Source organism: Mandrillus leucophaeus, unplaced genomic scaffold (genome assembly GCF_000951045.1).
Source record: "Mandrillus leucophaeus isolate KB7577 unplaced genomic scaffold, Mleu.le_1.0 Scaffold18, whole genome shotgun sequence".
NCBI lineage: Eukaryota > Metazoa > Chordata > Mammalia > Primates > Cercopithecidae > Mandrillus > Mandrillus leucophaeus.
The window spans coordinates 5797933-5815759 of NW_012101809.1; the positions used below are offsets into that span (position 1 = coordinate 5797933).

Here is a 17827-nt window from a genome sequence, read left to right on the forward strand (position 1 = left end):
TGGCAGGAGACTAGAACTCAAATAGAAGACATGGCTGGAGGGCTTTCAGGGCTTTCAGGGATTGCCAGCATTCAATTTCAAACTATCTTCATTGGCACAATCTCAGTCACTGCATTTTCAAAAACCTTCAGTCAGGGTTTCTACATGTATAGACATATTCTGAGACTGTTTGGTGGAAAGTTAAGGAGTGGGAGCTTAGAGCCAGAGGGACCCCACACCTTATCCTTGAACCCCAGAATTTACAGAAATTTAGAGGAAATTGTCTTTCCCCAGGTTAAGCAGATGGATAAACAATAACATCTTGATCTTACAAGGAAATCCTAATTGACATTTGGGTATACTGAGAAAACGAAATTCTAGTGTTTTCTTTTCTCTTTGAGCTTACTGATGTTCAAAGCAGAATGGTTTGTGGTGTCAGCTGTTGTGGAATGCTCTTTAGAAAACTTGGTATCACAGTAACCTAGTCCAAATGGTTGAATGCAACTCTTGTACACAAGATCTGTCTAAAGGACATGGCTATGTATTGTTATTTATTTATTTATTTAGAGACAGAGTCTCGCTCTGTCGCCAGGCTGGAGTGCAGATCCAGCTCACTGGCATGATCTTGGCTCACTACAACCTCCGCCTCCCCAGTTCGAGCAATTTTCCTGCCTTAGCCTCCCAAGTAGCTGGGATTATAGGCATGTACCACCATGCTCAGCTAATTTTTGTACTTTTAGTAGAGACAGGGTTTCACCATGTTAGCTAGGATGGTCTCGATCTCTTGACCTCATGATCCAACTGCCTCGGCCTCCCAAAGTACTGGGATTACAGGCGTGAGCCAATGCGCCCAGCCTCCTCTATGTATTTTTAAATCATCATTTGATTGGCATTAGTTTTCAATGTGAGGCCTTGAAAGCCACGTAATGTATTCTAGAGATTTTTGAGGATAAAAAGAATTCACCCACTTTCAGTAATATAATTTGGTTGATTTTCTCTTCTCTGGAATGAAGCTGCAATTGGCTTGACAATAAAGAGGTATCTACCCCAAAATCAGTACTCAGACTACCAAGCAGGTAATTGGGCAAATTGCTACATTTTACTGTCTTGTCTTCCTCTTCCTCTTCTTCATCATCCTCTTCATGACGCTTTTTAACCAATATAACTCCAGACTGAGCCTCTACAATTTCCTTCCGTAGCTAAATGTAGAAAAAGATGACACAGAAGTTATGCAATAACAAGAATCCTCTAAAGGGAAATTTTGTGACAACTTAATTATTTCAACAATCATTTTAATTTGTTGAATTGTCTTGCCAACAACTGAAATCAAAGTGATGAATAGATCCCAGAACTGCTGCAGAAGAGATTAAAGCTTCAGAACTGATACACGATGGATAAATCAAAGGAATAAAAATTGTCCTTGAGGGTGTGTAATATTTATATCTTTCTGTCAGTATGACACCTGCTTGTAAATATTTTGAGTCTTTCTTGGTACTTAAATATTAAGAAATATATATTGTCTTTATATTTTACAAAGAAACCTGTTCACAAAGGACTGGTAGGTGAAGGTTAAGAAGAATTAAGCATGCCTTCTTTTTGTTTCAGAAAAAGAGTGGGTGCACAGTTCTGACCAAAACAAAACTACACTGAAGGGCAATGTTTTTTTTAGTGGTTTGACAGAGATTATTGTTTAAAAAGTGGGATTTAGGAAAACCACAATTCTATCAAAACAAATTCTACTTTATCCTTGATCAATTATCTTAAAAACAATCCCTAGTGACAAGGGAGGATGAAAAGGATATCTGTGGATGAAGACAACCTCTGTGCAGGATAAGAGCAAAACTCCAAATCTCATTTTTTAAGGTATACCCTCATATTTGAGGGCTAGCCAGTGTTGTATAAGATATAGGTTCCTTGATTTATTGTGTGGATACAGGCTCCTATAGTCATTAGAATATATTCTACAAATTAACAAGAAATAAAAATATAAATACATACAATACCTAAACTTAAATTATACCCCAACTCAAATCTGAACAAAGGAGACTCTATAAAATAAAGCACATCACTTATATAAACACACATATATTTAAAATAGTACTTTGAGACACTCTGCTTCAATCTTCTTTTGTTGTAAAACTCTTTCCAACTCTTTCAGCTCTTCAACCGTGCGTGCTTTCATCGGGAAGTTTTCAACCACACAGGGGATATGAAAACACTTGGGGAAAAAAACGCAAGACAAAATAAACTCATTTGTAGAATAATTGTGCATTTCTGGGGTTGAGTAGGGGATGTTTTCTGTGATTAATCATGCATGGGTAAAATTGTCAATGGAAACCTTTTTAAAAATAAAACAATGTATTCCATGAGTATTGGTATAAGCTTCATATAAAATACTGTGCTTTTGTGAAGGGCTGATTTTTAGGTCAGTAGTTCTCAACTAGGAGCAATTTTTCTCCCTCCTTCTTTCCCCATCCTTTTCCCCCAAGACATTTGGCAACATTTTTTATCTTAATTAGTGGAGGCAAACAATGCTACTGTCTCCAAATAGAGGCCAGAGATGTTGCTACACATCCTGCAGGGCATAGAACAGCCCCCACAACAAGAAATGATCCAGCCCAAAATGTATGGCTCATGAGAACCCTGTTTTAGAGCAATACTCAAATCATACAAAATGTAGGGTGGCCGTATACTTCATTGTCTACTTTTGGAGCATACTTGAAAGTGAAAGGGATGCTGATAATAGTTACTCTGGGATCACAGACATGACCTGAGACTTTTGGTCACCCTACACAAACAGGGAAATTTTACTTGAGGGCATCTCAATGAGGAACAGCTCTTTAGAAAATGCGAAGGCAGGCACAGGCAGAAACATGAACCAGATTTCGTCTACCGTTCAATCTGTGTGAAATGTGAGTGAGCAGACATCTATTAAGATCCAGATGCAGAGGGTGTCTGCGAGGAAAGGAGGAAAAGAATGCTAACACGGATCTTCAGAAATGATGGCTGGGAAGCACATGGGGACTGAGCACAGAGGGAAGGAGCCAAGAGACAGGGACATATCCAGGTGAAATTCAGTATAGAAAGGGGCAAGTCATGCTCTCAGTGCTTTGCTATGCCTGAATTTTCTTAAATTTATTTTTAAAACTTTCCTGAGCTTTTGATGACAATTCTCATCAGGTTTTGTACCTAGGGTTCTATCTGTTACCTTAAGAGCTCGACCTTTCACAGCCATCGAATTCCAACATTCTTCTTTGATAAGTTCAGCCAAATAGCTCTTGGCTAGGTTATGCATCTCTATATCCTTTATCATCTTGAGGAACGCAGACAAAGGGAAAAGATAAAAATGAAAGTGTGGCCTCAGAAATAATAATCTCCATTGTAAACTCATTAACTGCACCTTCAGTGGTAGAGTCTGGTTGTCTTTCTCCAACACTTTGAGCCACCTTGCACTGAGATGCACTTTCGGGAAACACATCTCTGCCTTTGAGAACATCTCCTGAAGTTTGTCTGTAGACTTGGATTCTCTTCCTTGAGGACACACAGTACCTCTAAGGATGGTCAGGTTGCATACACAAGTGAAGCGGGGTGTGAGGATGGATGCACTGTAGTGGTGAGCTGCATGGTTAATGTGCACAAAGTCTGCTGGTTGGAACAGCAGTGAAGCAAAACCACTGAGCAAAGTCTTCCTGTTTTATTAGAGAGGTCTGGAATTCATATTTTTATGTGAAACTGCCAGATATTTAAATGTTGGCTTAAATCTCGCCAACACACATTTGAAGTGCGTTTGTGACCTCTGTCTGGGAGTCTTTACTGTACTTAATTATTCTGTTATTTACGTCCACAATAAAAAAGAACCCTCTACTACTCTTGGGGATCATACAATTTGTGTTATTTTCCACTTAAAAACATGTTACTTCAGTTAGTTTTACTTGCTTACGTAATCCCATTGCTTATTATTTAAATAATTAAGTATTCCTATTTTAATACAGTTTGCTGAAAGACCTGGTGTGAAAGTGAGACCTAACAATCTTTAGTCCTTAGGATCCTTTTCAGGATCTCTGTGCACTTCATTTTTTTTGGCAGAATTATTAGCAAACTAGCTAAGAATAGTATCTCGTAGATTTAAAATGTCTTTTTTAGTACTTCTTGTGAATTTCTATTTATTTTATTGTCTGATTAAACGACTTTAATTTGCAATTCATTTCTTTTTGATTCTGACCCAGTAAGTTAATAGCTAATATAGTTTTAAATTATTTCTTTCTAAATAGACAGCTGGCTTGGCATATCAGTTGTCAGGACCTGCCTGATTCCCAGCCCACTCGGCCCTCCTCTCTCCACTGCTGAGGCTGTTTATCAACTCCTCCAAACTCAGTCCCTAATACTGTGTCCAGGTTGTCATTATCGGGCTTTGGTCTTTTTCCTATTATTGAGATCCTGGCCGGGGCAGGGTAGTAGCCTAGTCTCTCATTCACATCCTTGACTGGCAGGTGCCACTAACTGCCCCCAAGGACTAGTATTCTGATCCTAAACATGCTGAAAGCTCCTAAACAGCTGAGTTTATGGTGCCATTTGCTAACACTGTTCTCTACTGGACCACTATTGTGCCTAATCTGGTGTTAATATCTCTTCAAAGGCACAGAGCTCAAGAAAAATAATAAACAATATGAGGGAAACTAGCATGTGGAGGGCCTTTCTCTGCACCAAATCCTGCCTCAGAGGATCAAGGAGAACTCTTGAGGGATGAGCATGAATTTGGTAAGTGGCAAGTAGGGGCATCTGGGGCAGAGGCACAGGGTGGCAGTGGGGGAGGTAGGATGAGTTTGGCAATGGTAAATAGTTCAGTGGGCCAGGGGAGCAGGTTCACTGTGTCAAGTAGTCATATACAGCTTGGAAAGAGAAGCAAATATACAGTGAGGGAGGGGGCAGGCACCGAACCCACACACATTGCTGAGTGGTCAAGATGACTTGGCTGGGAGAACCTGGTGCAGAATAGCAGGGGGCATTCTGAGCCTGAGCCAAGCCAGAGCCAAGGAGGAAGAGCCTCCTAGGAGGAACAGCCAGGATCCTCCTGGCTCTGATCTTAGCCAAGTGGCTCTAGCTCTCTAAGCCTCTATCTAAGCCTCAATTTTTTCAAGTGGGGCAAACTATCACCTACTTTTTTGAATTGTGATAATCAAAATAAATAAATTCAAAAAGCTCCTAGATTGGTGCCTACCTCTTGTGATAAGAAAATGGGACTTTTTTCATAGCTTCCTGTTGCACAATCAATAAAAAAGCCAAATTCTTTACCACAATATACAACGTCTTCAGGGACTAGGCTCTGCCTACCTCCCCTATCTCATTCCATGAGGCTCTCTCCCATCCACCATGCTTCAGCCTTTCTGGCCGTGCTGTTCCTGGAATACTGCAAGTCATTTCTGCCTGTGGGCCTTTGCTCTTGTTGCTCCCTGTGCTTGACATTCAGTCCCCCCCAGATCTTTGCACAGCCAGATGTCTCTCTTCCTTTAGTTCTCAACTGAAATGTCAGTCCTTTGAAGTGGCTTTCTTTGACCACAGAAGTAGATCTCCCACATCTATCAGAGCATCCAGTTTGTTTCCATCATATACTATGTAGAGATTTGTTTACGACCGGTCTTCTTCAGTACATTACCCCATGAAATGTGTCTGTCATCATTATTGTATTCCCAGCACCTAGATTAATGTGCCTGGGACATGAATAAATGTTGCAGAATAAACGAAGGAATGATTATCCCAGGTAAATTTTATTGTACTAAATCAGTCTGTTGAGATACTCTTGTCCTAATTGTTATCCACTACATTTCCTCAACTTCTCAGTCTCATGTCATTCACTAATTTGACAAATCTCCTCATTTCTATATTTTCACCTCAGTCATTAATAAACATGTTTATCAGGACCAAGTCCTGGGGCACATGGTGGAAACCTCCCTCCTAGAGGCATCAGTCAAATAATCAGCCTCCTCTTGGTGTAGTTGTTTAATCTATTATAATCTACCTTAACTGTCCTTGAATCCAGCTATCTTTCATTCTCCTGTGTTTTTATATTTGCAGATTCAAAAAATTAACCTGTACTAGCAGGTTGAGAAAGAGGTAGCTTCAGAATATCCTGTGTAAAACATACTTAGGGCTTTTATTTAAAATAAAATCCATATGAGCAAACAATTTGATGTGACTGCCACAAAATAATACAAAGGCTGAATTAATAGAAGTATAGTATGAATGGAAGTTTCAGTTTATGCTTTTCTCTACACTGGACAGAAAATAATTTGAATTCTTCTGTGGGTACAATATGCAAATATAATTAATCTGGAGGAAAAGGGCAAGATGATGACGAGGCTATTGAAACTATAATACATGATGGTCATAGGAGCTGGGATAATTAGCCCAGACAGGAGAAGATCCACAGGGAACATGGAAATTTCTAATCCTCTACCACTCTCAGAGGGGCCATAGAGTAGGAAGTGCTCAAAGAGTAGAAGGATCAGTGAGTACAGGAAGAAAGATTTCCACTCTAATTAAGAAAGGGCTTACTAAACCAGAAGCGTCCAAAGTTGGCATGAGGTGGCTAAGAAGACTTCCAAAAATGTTCAAACATATGGCTGGCAGGAATGTCATGGAGGGGAAGCAAATGTCAGATGTCTGGCTGGCCTAGATGTTCCCCCGCTCCAAACCCCCAAATTCAGTGACCCTCTGATTCATTACACTTACATGCACTACGTTTGCTTCATTCACATTACACTGGAAAAGGTTTTGTCATATTCACATTATTATGAAGAAGTTCCCTTTCCTATTATCTTTTTACTTCTTTCATCATAACTTTATGATGCTTAAATTACACTTTTTCATACCTTTGCCACTTCTTCCTGACTTTCATCATGAAGCCTTTCTAGTTCCTCAAGATCTAGACCAAATTCCTGTTGGTCTAATTTTGCAATATTTTCTAGTTTGTCATTTTCTTCCATCATATTCAGAATCTGAATGTTGAAATAAAAAAGGGTGGTGACAAGTAAAGAATTAAACTGTAATAAGATAATTTTCTTAGTTTCTTTTAGGCAGCAATCAATAAAAAATAGATGTTTTATTTATCTAAATGTACTACTAAGTAAAGAATTAGATTATGGCTTATTGTGGTTATTGTAAGTTTTAAGGTTTCATCCTTAAAAACTCATTCATCTAATAAGAAAAACTACAAAAATATATAAGCTCATCATTTCATTCTATGATATTAAAGCACTGTTGCTAGTTTGAGGTATACTAACAGCATTGTGGTTATGTGTTTTAAGAGTCTTTATCATTTAGAGACACATACCGAAATAATTAGAGATGATATGGTGTTTGGGATTTACTTCAGAATAATCAGGGAAGGGGTAATGGATGGAAGCATTGGTGAAATGATATTGGCCACTGGATGTATTATATTATTCTCTTCAATTTTGTACAAATTTGAACTTCTATACAATAAAAATTATCTTTAAAAGTTTATAACTTCAAAAAATTCAGGGGCAAAGGATACACACTGCAACACATATGACAAAATATTCATGTCTTTAATATATAAAAAGCACTTACAAATAAACAAAAACGAGGCAGACAACATGATAGAAAAAGTGGGACTTCAGTTTCAAAATGATAGACTGAGAATGAGTTCAACGATTTTTCTTTTTTGCCCCAAAATATAAAAAAGTTAAGAGAAAAGAAGTATAGCATAGATAAATCCATTACTACAATGAAGAGGAAAAAAGAAATAGAATCCTTCAGGAGCATGAAAACTATAACAACTGAAAGATGGAAATCAGATGGATCAGCAGGATGCATCATAGCCCAGAATGCCCTCAGCACAGCACTCAACATGTGGAAGCTACACCAGATACAGGAACAAGGGTTTACCTGCTGGCAAGTTGATTAGTTGGGGCTGCTACATCAGAAACAGACAGTAGAACCTGCCTGTACCCCAACCTGGTGAAGTTCCCTAGGGTCCAGCAGTAGTAGCTGGAGTGTTTGTCTCCAGGTAGAAGAAATTGGAATGAATATTTGGATGGGAGAAACAAGGCAAGGCCCAAGGAATCTGTTAGTGGCTAGAAAGAATAGAGAACTCCCCCACCACACAATGGGCTGCCAAGACACTTCCCAACACCACCCACCCCTTCTCTTTTCACTGAGAGCAGACAGAATACCTGCTAAAGTCAGATCTCCTACACTTCTTCCAAAGCAGATTGAGCTGGTATCATGGAATTATAACAGGGAGTTTCAATTATAAAGACAAGCATGAAATAATAACAATAAATCACTAAATATTTGGGGAACAACAAGACCACTGGAGAGAAACAATAAATTCAACAAATAGAAGACTTGTTGCCCAAAGGAAAAGAGTTAATTAAGCAAGAAAGTTATAATTTTACAGCAACTAGGGGTGCAAAATATTGTATTTCATAAAAAGAATCACAAGACAAGAAAAATAAATGAAGGATAATGATTGATAAGAGATAAATATGTTATTTTCAAAAGATATGATAGTCTACCTAGATAATCTAAGACAACCAAGTGACAAAATAGTAGAACTAAAAAGAATTCAACAAGGTGGTCAGAAAAAAATCAATAATATTCACATATACCAATAATATATACCAATATATAATATATACCAATTGTATTAGTCTGTTTTCATGCAGCTGATAAAGACATACCTGAGACTGGGCAATTTACAAAAGAAAGAGGTTTAATGGGCTTACAGTTCCACATGGCTGGGGAAGCCTCACAATCATGGCAGAAAGTGAAAGGAAAGGCATGTCTCACATGGCAGCAGACAAGAGAAGAGAGCTTGTGTAGGGAAACTCCCCTTTTTAAAACCATCCGATTTCCTGAGACTTATTCACTATCGCAAGAATAGCATGAGAAAGACCCGCTCCCATGATTCAATTATCTCCCACTAGGTGCCTCCCACAACACATGGGAATTATGGGAGCTACAATTCAAGATGAGATTTGGGTGGGGACACAGCCAAACCGTATCACGGATGTAATAGAAAAATATTCCATTCACAAAAATGGTATAAACTATAAGATACCTAAAATAAACCTAATAAGAAATTTATACAAAGTCACTTTCGGAGAAACTATAAACTTTCACTGGAGATTATCTTTTTAAAATTGAATAAAGAAATAAATATATAATATACACATATGTAAATATTATATATTTATTGAAAATATAACTTTCAAAGTTATATATTTTACAAGAAATAAATACATAGGCCTAGTGCAGTGGCTCATGCCTGTAATCCCAGCACTTTGGGAGGCCAAGGAAGAAGGCTAGGAATTCAAGACTAGCCTGGGCATCATAGGGAGACCCTGTCTCTTCAAAAAACTACAAAAATCAGTTGGGCATGGTGGTGCATGTCTACAGGCCTAGCTTACTTGGAAGGCTGAGGTGAGAGGATTACTTGACTCCAGGAGTTCAAGGCTGCAGTGAGCTACACTTGTGCCACTGCACTCTAGCCTAGGTTACTAAGCAAGATCTTGTCTCTAAATAAATAAATGAAAGATGTAAATATATAAATATACAGATGCTCCTCAACTTATGATGGGGTTATGGCCCAACAAACCCATTGTAAGATGAAAATACCATGTCAAAAGGGGCATTTGTAGACATGATGGGCTGCGAAAACATAAAACACGATATCCAAAAAATGCTGGCAACACAGTACACTTCAGAGTATTCATCGTTTACCTTCATGATTGCATGGCTGACTAGGAGCTGTGGCTTACTGCCACTGCCCAACATTGTGAGAAAGTATGGTACCACATATTGCTACTCTGGGAAAAGACCAAATTCAAAATTTAAATCACAGTTTCTACTGAATGTGCACCATCATAAGGTCGAAAAATTATAAGTTGAACCACTCTGAGGTGGGGACTGTCTGTATATATCTTAATTCAATTTAAAAAATATTCTTCAGTAAAGTTTTATCATATATATTGATATATATACACTAAAGTTCAGAGCTGGCAGATAAATTCTTCTCCAAATCAAACTATAAGCAATATACTCGCAATCAAAATCAAATCAGAGTTTTTCATGGAGTTTGACAAGCTGATTTTAAAATTCCAATGGAAAAGTAAGTATACATAAAAAGGCCTTTTTTTTTAAAAGAAGGGCAAAAGGAGAATTATTCTCAAGATACAAGAACTATTATAAAGCTATAGTAATTAAAATAGCTTGGTATTGGCTCAAGAAAAGATCAATATTCAATCTTAGAACAGAGTCCAGAAACAATCCTATGTCCAGGGATTGATAGAGGAGACACTGCAAATCAGCAGAGAAAGGATAGTATATTAAATAAAACAGACTTGGGAAATGGGCTATTTATTTGAAAAAAATAAAATTAGAACCATATGACATACCATTCACAAAAATAAATTATAGGTGAAATCAAAGAGTATTAGAAGAAAATAAGTGTGACTTTGAAAGGTCATTTAAAATCAGATGTAAAACCCAAAAGTTATAAAGAAAACGATCAATAACTTGGATCATGCCATAATTTTAAAATTCTGCTTTATAATAAAAGTATTTAAAATTTGGCACTTCATAAAAGTTAAAAGACAGAAAGTATTTGTAGTAGGATGAGCCATATATTTTTCTAGAAAATATTTGTAGGTTGAGCCACATAAAACAGCAATTGCATGAAGTTCCACCTAATAATAAGGGCTACCTTTAGATATGTCCCATTCACACTTTCATGCTCTTTACCTTTCCAACTGACTCAGATGAGATCAAACAAGGCAATCTTTGAAGCCCTGAGTTGAAGATAGCAGGGTCTCTGAATGACTGCATGGAACAGAACAGCTGCTGAGCTGAATACCTACCCAGGATGGTTACATGGGAATGAAATAAACTTCTCATCACTGTGCCACTATGTTTTTTTGAGTTTATGTGTTACCATAGGCTAGCTAACTCTAATTATCATAAATACATATGAATAAAAAATAAAAATAAAGAACTCCTATAATCAACAAGAAAATGACCAATTATTCAATAAGGAAATAGGCAAAGAATACAAACAGGAAATTCACAGGAGAAGAAATACAAATACTGTTTAGAGTTATCAAAAGGTGCTCAGTCTTATTAGTAATTAGGAAAATAAAAACAAAGGGCCAAGGAAATGATTTAAGAACTTTTTCTAAAACCGAGAGACAAAGGTTTCCTATTAAAATGCCCATCAAAGTCTAGTACATGAAAGAAGAAAACACCTAGGGTCCTGGTAGGAAAAGGTAACACATTCAAATGGGAAAACTGAAGAGAGAAACTTAAAAAAAAAGATTTGGCAGAGTAAGGAGAGCCAGCAAGACATGATAAAGCATTAGGCTTCCAACTGCGGGAAGCCATCTCCGCTCCTAGGTCTGAAGGGCAAGAGCTGGGAGTGGTTAACGAACCTGGAGAGACCCATAAATGTAGGAGAGAGATGGCGGTCATTGCCAACTCATAACCCTACAGGGAGGAAACTGGGAGAATGAGGACCCTGGTCTTAGTCTCCTGCCCTGCAATCCATGATCTGAGCCCCAAGAGGCTGACCTTCATGAACAGCAACAATGGGGTTCTCCTGCTGATGCCACTTATTGCCTAAACCCAAGAGAAAGTCAGAAGGCAAGACAGCGCATTGCTATTATCCATAAAGGCCAGCCTCTTGGGGCTCAAAGAAGAGTGGAAAAGGGAAGAGAGTCTTGGTTTGCACCAGCAAACCAAGAATACCCATTGAACATATCAAGGTGCATACCTGTACATTTCCAAACACTATGGATAAAGACAAGATCCTATATGTCTCCAAAGATAAAAATCTGGTTACCTACAAAGAATTGGGAGTCAGGCACTGGAGTCTCTGAAGGAAACACTGGAAGTCAGGAGACAATGAAGCAAGCCTTCAATATTCTGAAGGCAAACCATCAAATGGATATGAGTGTAGGATAATTACATTTTAAGAAAAACCACATCTCACAAAATGTACCTCCCATGTACCCTTTCTCAAGAACAGAGCCAAAGCATCTGGCAGGTCTAGCAGCAGGGCACCATTCACAGTGGTACCACTTGGATGGTACCCCAGAAGCACAGCTATGTTATAAAGGATGTTCCCAAGCATGGCGCAACACAGCAGTCCTGTGTAGGAAGCTACTGAAGGACACACACCAAGAATACAAAGAAAATCAAGTGGGATTCAGGAAATAAGAGCTCCAACTTAAGAGGCAGGTCTCTAGGACAGCAGCCACACACCTGGTCTACAGAGCAAGAGCAAGGTGCTTTGACTGGAGCTGGAGGATGGAAAGCTCTAGAAGGGAGGTTGCCCAAAAAATGCACTGACAGATTGATCACTTCAGGTATTTGATTGTATTGAGAAGAATTTGTTAGCATTTTGAGTTTGAATAGGTCATAGAAAGGCTTATCCAAAACAAAGGTTAACTATTAATTCTAAGAAAAATCAAGTTGTAAAAGCAGAAATGTAATAATAATACACCATGTGGCTCAGCTTCGAAGAATATTCAAATAACTATCATAGTATGTATTCCAAGCATGGATTTATATGTGTACTATAGTGGGGATGGGGAGCAGTAACAAGCATAACTACTCATGTTCCATACCAGGAAGCCCATAGTTAGCATCAAAACAGAAATATCAAGAAATAACAACAGTAGTAAGAAGACTATTTAGACAGAAGTAAAGAGACCAAATGAAAAAGTGGAAAGAAGAGAAAACAGTTACCTCAGGAGTACAAGTATCAGTCAAGAGAAGTAGGGCAGTGGCTGCTTAAAAAATATTATTTTAAACTACACAACTCAGTATTATTTAATCTGTAAAAATATAAATGCATAACTTTGGTAAAAATCAGTATTATAAAAACAATTAAGATGGTAATTTGGGGGAAGATGGGGAAAACCACTGTTGATATGAAGTGTGAATTGGTGAAACTTTTATCTTATTAAAGAACTTCAGAAAACTGAGCTTACAAGCAGAGAAAGGGAGGTATAGTTCCTCAGGGTAGAACAAAATTAAGTTCAAAAAGTAATTTTAGAATAAGAGCCAAATGTATTAGAATATGAAATTACAACACTTACAGTTTTGGAAAGTGATTTGATTCCTTCTTTTATCTCTTTCCTTTTCTTGGAAAACAGATTAACCTCCTTTTTGATGGCCTGAAACAGAACAAGTGTATCACTTAACAAAGCAAGAGAAATCAGAGAGAGAGAGAGAGACAGAGAGATATATAAAGAGATACATAGATAGCAATTCTCTAGAAACAGAAACTAAAATGTGTAAAGAGTAATATAAAGTGTACATGAAGTAATACCACTGCAATACCTTGCTTAAATCTAACTGCTACTATGTAGGTGACATTAAAGCTACATGAAACACATGTCAATTATATGGCCAATGGAAAGAAAATAAGTAGTGAAAAATTAGTGAACAGTTGATTAAGGAAAACCAGTATGCACTTTTATTGGGAACTTGAGACTAGATCAATAGGCTAAATCCAGGCACGAGCTGTAATCAGTCGGTCACCTTTCTGAACAGCTGCAGCTACAGCATCCCTTCCCCTGTTCCTGGTCCACAGGACAGAGGTAGCATCCCCTAAAACTCACTTCACAGTGGAGTACTGCAGTTCATGCTTTGCTGTGGTTTACCTGGACACCATTGTTGGGTTGCATGTCAGCCTCGGTACAGTTCTTAAAGCTCATATAACTTGATCTAAATGATTGGGCTGTGTTTAGGGTGTTTATTTGCTTTCAGAAAAGTTACACCTGTATGTTGTAGTGCTCTGCCGAGTGGTGTCTCATTCCATCTTCTAACTTTCCAGTACGTTTCCATAGGAAACTGATCTATTTGGTGCATCTACAGAGCACTATTTCAAACCTACCCCATGTTTCACAAATACCTCTTGGCTTTTTTGTTGTATCCAAGGAATTTCCTTCTTAACATCAGTTGGAACTAATTCATCCTGCGATGAGTCAATGCTTGCCTTCTGTTTCTGATACACGTTAGAAAAAAGACAGACATGTCTTAAAGTTAAAATTCATCAAGTTTTTCCCCTCCCACCCTACCATATGTAACTGCTTTGAATTCCTTTGCATTTGTTGCATTTTTGAAAATAATCTCAAACATTTTGTCCCCAAGATGTAACATTTTATTCATGTAAGTCCTATCAGTCTGCCGTTATATTAGCCACAGCTTCCACCGAGGAAGCAGAGGTGATCAGACCAGTCACACTGTCACTACTCTTTGCCTTGTTACTGTGACCCACATGTTTCTGCCCATCAAGGCCTGTGCCACCATCTGTGCTTAAGATCTTTTTTCTTCTTTTTGAAGTCTTAATGCTTAAAATCTTTTTTTCAATGCCATCTCCTTCTGTATCATCAATGTCTCCCTTTTACAGGATCTTCACCAACAATATCCAAACATGCTCTACTATCTCCTGTCTTAGGAAAATTACTCTCACTTGACCATAACATTCTTCTTCAGCCACCACCCTATTTCTATTTTTTTTTTTTTTGAGACGGAGTCTCACTCTGTCGCCCAGGCTGGAGTGCAGTGGTATGATCTTGGCTCACTGCAAGCTCTGCCTCCTGGGTTCACACCATTCTCCTGCCTCAGCCTCCTGAGTAGCTGGGACTACAGGCATGTGCCACCACAATTGGCTAACCTTTTGTATTTTTAATAGAGACCGGGTTTCACCATGTTAGCCAGGATGGTCTTGATCTCCTGACCTCGTGATACGCCCACCTCAGCCTCCCAAAGTGCTGGGATTACAGGTGTGTGCCAACCACTGCCCCCGCCAGCCCACCACCCTATTTCTGTGCTCCCCTTTGCAGCAAAATGTCTTGAAAGAGTTTGGGAAGCCACGCTATCCTGGCTCTCCCGTAACCTCACTGGCTAACCCTCCTCAGGGTCCTCTGCATCCCTGAACTCTTCTCCTGGCTCACCAGAAGTTGCTCTGTCCTGGTCCTCTTCTGCTTCTTGCCATTCATGCTTCCATGATGTCCTTGCCTAGTGTCATGGCTTTAAATCCCATCAGCATGTCCTTGACTCAAATCAACATATCCAGTCCCAACCTCTCCCCAGAACCCAAGGTTCATCTATCCAACAGCTGAACTGGCATCTCCACTTGGGTGTCTAACAGGCTTCTTGAGCTTAGCATGGGTAAAACTGATTTTGAATTCCCTTCATAGCTGCCCCCTTCCCCCACAGTCTACCCTATCTCCATGAATGACACCATCTTCTACATAAATGTTCAAGTAAAACAATCTAGGAGTTCTTGGGCCCTTTATTTTCCTCTCTCTCTATGTCCAATTCATCAGTGAGTTCTATCAGCCCTACCTCTGAAACCCACCTGGAATCCACCACTTCTCTCCTAGGCACAAGACTCCTCCACCTCCATCATTGCTACCTGAATCTCTGCCTTAGCCTCCTGAACAGTGTCCCTGCTTCTTATCCTTCTTATCCCCTACAGGAAACATTCTCCTCACAGCATCAAATACTCATTTCAATAATGTCAATTATACCTTGTTAATCCTCTGTTCAGAACACCTGACTCAGTTCTCATTACATGTAAAATAAAATTCAAGCTCTTTACCTAGTTTACAAAGCCCTTCATTACCTGGTCTCCTCCCGCTTTGAAGACCTCACCTCCCACCACTTTCTCCCTTGCTCACTTCAACAGCACAGGTCTTTTTTAGGTCCTAACATACCACACGCCAAGCTCTTTCTTTCCCCCTTTGCCCTGAATACTCTTGCTACCCTCCCATTGTCTTTGCATGGTGGTGTTCTCTTTTAATTCAGATCTCAGCTTAAACGTCTTCTTGGAGAGGCTATCCAGTCCAATACTATCACATCAACCTATTTTTATTCACTGAGTAGAACTTGTTTCTATCTCATTGTTTCCTCTGCATTTGCTTGTTTATCTGTCTCTCCCTGCCCATCCCCAACGCCCAATTAGGATGTAAACTCCATGGAAGCAGAAATTTTTCTATCTTGTTCACAGCTATATCCTCCACAGCCTAGCACTCTGTAGGCACTCTATAAATATTTGTTAATTGAATGAGTGAATGCTGTTCTTTAGCTAGACACTTCCTAAACAACATCTGTAATACGAAAGTATAGAGAGACCATTTTGACCAAGCACGAGTGTGGGTAGAAGATTTTTTTTCCAGGCAAGCCTGGATTTTGTACTATGGTTTAAATGAGATCTGAAATGTACCATGTGCAATTGCTTTGAGAAAGGCTAAATATTTTCTCTCAGACATAGCTTATTCTCTTTTTTAAAATCATGGGATACCTGGAAAAAGAGAAATATTACTAAATATCTGCTTAAAGAAACCACAAGCTGAAAACCTCTAATTTACAAACAAAGAAATGTAAGCAAGCAAGCTAGTCATATAGGAACTCAACTGTGTGTTCAGAATCGGATCCCAAATCTATGGAAACTTTTGGTGTTGTGCTTAAATAATCATTCTCCTCGCCCATGGTGCTGCTCAGGGAAATTAATAGATTTTGGTAATAGTCCAGAATTTCACTGGCTAGGAGTCCTCCAAACCGCCTATATTAATAAAAAAGAAAACACAGAGGCTACAAAAATCATAATTTAAAAAAATCACATTTAGCTGTATTATTTTCAGGTAACTAACCATTTCAGTTTATAGATAAGTAACCAAGGAAATATGTGGACAATTCTTCACAGTGCCTTGTGGAAACTTCTTCTTCAGTGCCTACTTCTTTTTTAGAATTTCTTTTTAAAAAATTTTTATTTTTTTAAAGAGAAAGGGTCTTGTTCTGTCACCCAGGCTGGAGTATGGTGATGTAATCACAGCTTACTGCAACCACGAACTCCTGGGCTCAAATGATCCTCCCACCTCAGCCTCCAGAGTAGTTGGGACCACAGGGGTACACCACCATGCATGGCTAAAGGACTCTGCTTCTTACAGGAGAACCTTTCATGGGCTCCAGGCCATGACAAGCTTCTTGACCTTTCTAGGGTGCCCTCTCCTCACACTGTCCTCATACCCTTACTTAACATGCCCTCTGTACCTGCCCTGGCCATTGCACAGAAGAGCCAGTGCACTGGCTGAGCTCTCAGAATACACCAGGCAGTGTGTGGCTTCACACACATAATCACATGTGGCCCTCATCACCCCACGCTGCATTGAGAGTGGTATTATTACCTCCACTTAATTCACCAGGGCACTGCAAACTTTGGATGCATCAGCATAACTGGGAGGGTTTAAAAACAGATTCCTGGGCCCCACCTGCAGACATTCTGACTCAGAAAGTCCAGATGGGATCCAAGAATATGCATTTCTAACAAGCTCACAGATGCTACAGATCCCCTACCTTGGGTAACATTGATATAGATGATTTAGAGCGGTTGTCATATGCCAGCGTCACCAAGTCATTAGTCCTAGACCATGGTTTCAAACCCAGCTTTGTTTTGAGTCAGAAGTTTGGGTGATTACCAATGGATCAAAATGTCCTTCTTTTTGAGCTGCATAAATAAGGCTCCAGCACTTGTTTGTTGTTGCCTGAGATAGTATTTGTTTGCTGGTTATAAAGAATATGTTAGGACTTATATAGTGAGATAAAAGTTAATATTCTATTCAGAATCCCATGTATAAAATGGGCATGATGATGCAATCCTCAAATGAGTCTTTGTGATAAATGGCTAGCAAAATTGTTATGATACAAAATCTCCACAACATTTAACATTTTCACAATGTTGCAGAGAAGGCCCATATTTCATTACTGCTTTCATCACAGGAGGTATCATGAAATATTATTTTTTCCAAAATGAAGT

The 17827-nt window shown here is 38.9% G+C and overlaps 1 protein-coding gene across 1 annotated transcript in view; it reads right to left on the bottom strand.

The window, feature by feature from the left end:
• The window catches only part of CFAP43 (cilia and flagella associated protein 43), a 115907-nt gene that overhangs the window by 38119 nt on the left and 59961 nt on the right, over window positions 1-17827 (bottom strand). Inside the window, exons 17-23 of the mRNA XM_011977513.1 lie at window positions 16429-16576; window positions 13919-14011; window positions 13101-13178; window positions 6849-6974; window positions 3188-3292; window positions 2081-2197; window positions 948-1178 (exon numbers count right to left, since the gene is read on the bottom strand). Coding sequence (XP_011832903.1) covers window positions 948-1178; window positions 2081-2197; window positions 3188-3292; window positions 6849-6974; window positions 13101-13178; window positions 13919-14011; window positions 16429-16576 — 898 coding nt within the window. The remainder of the gene's footprint in view (window positions 1-947; window positions 1179-2080; window positions 2198-3187; window positions 3293-6848; window positions 6975-13100; window positions 13179-13918; window positions 14012-16428; window positions 16577-17827) is intronic.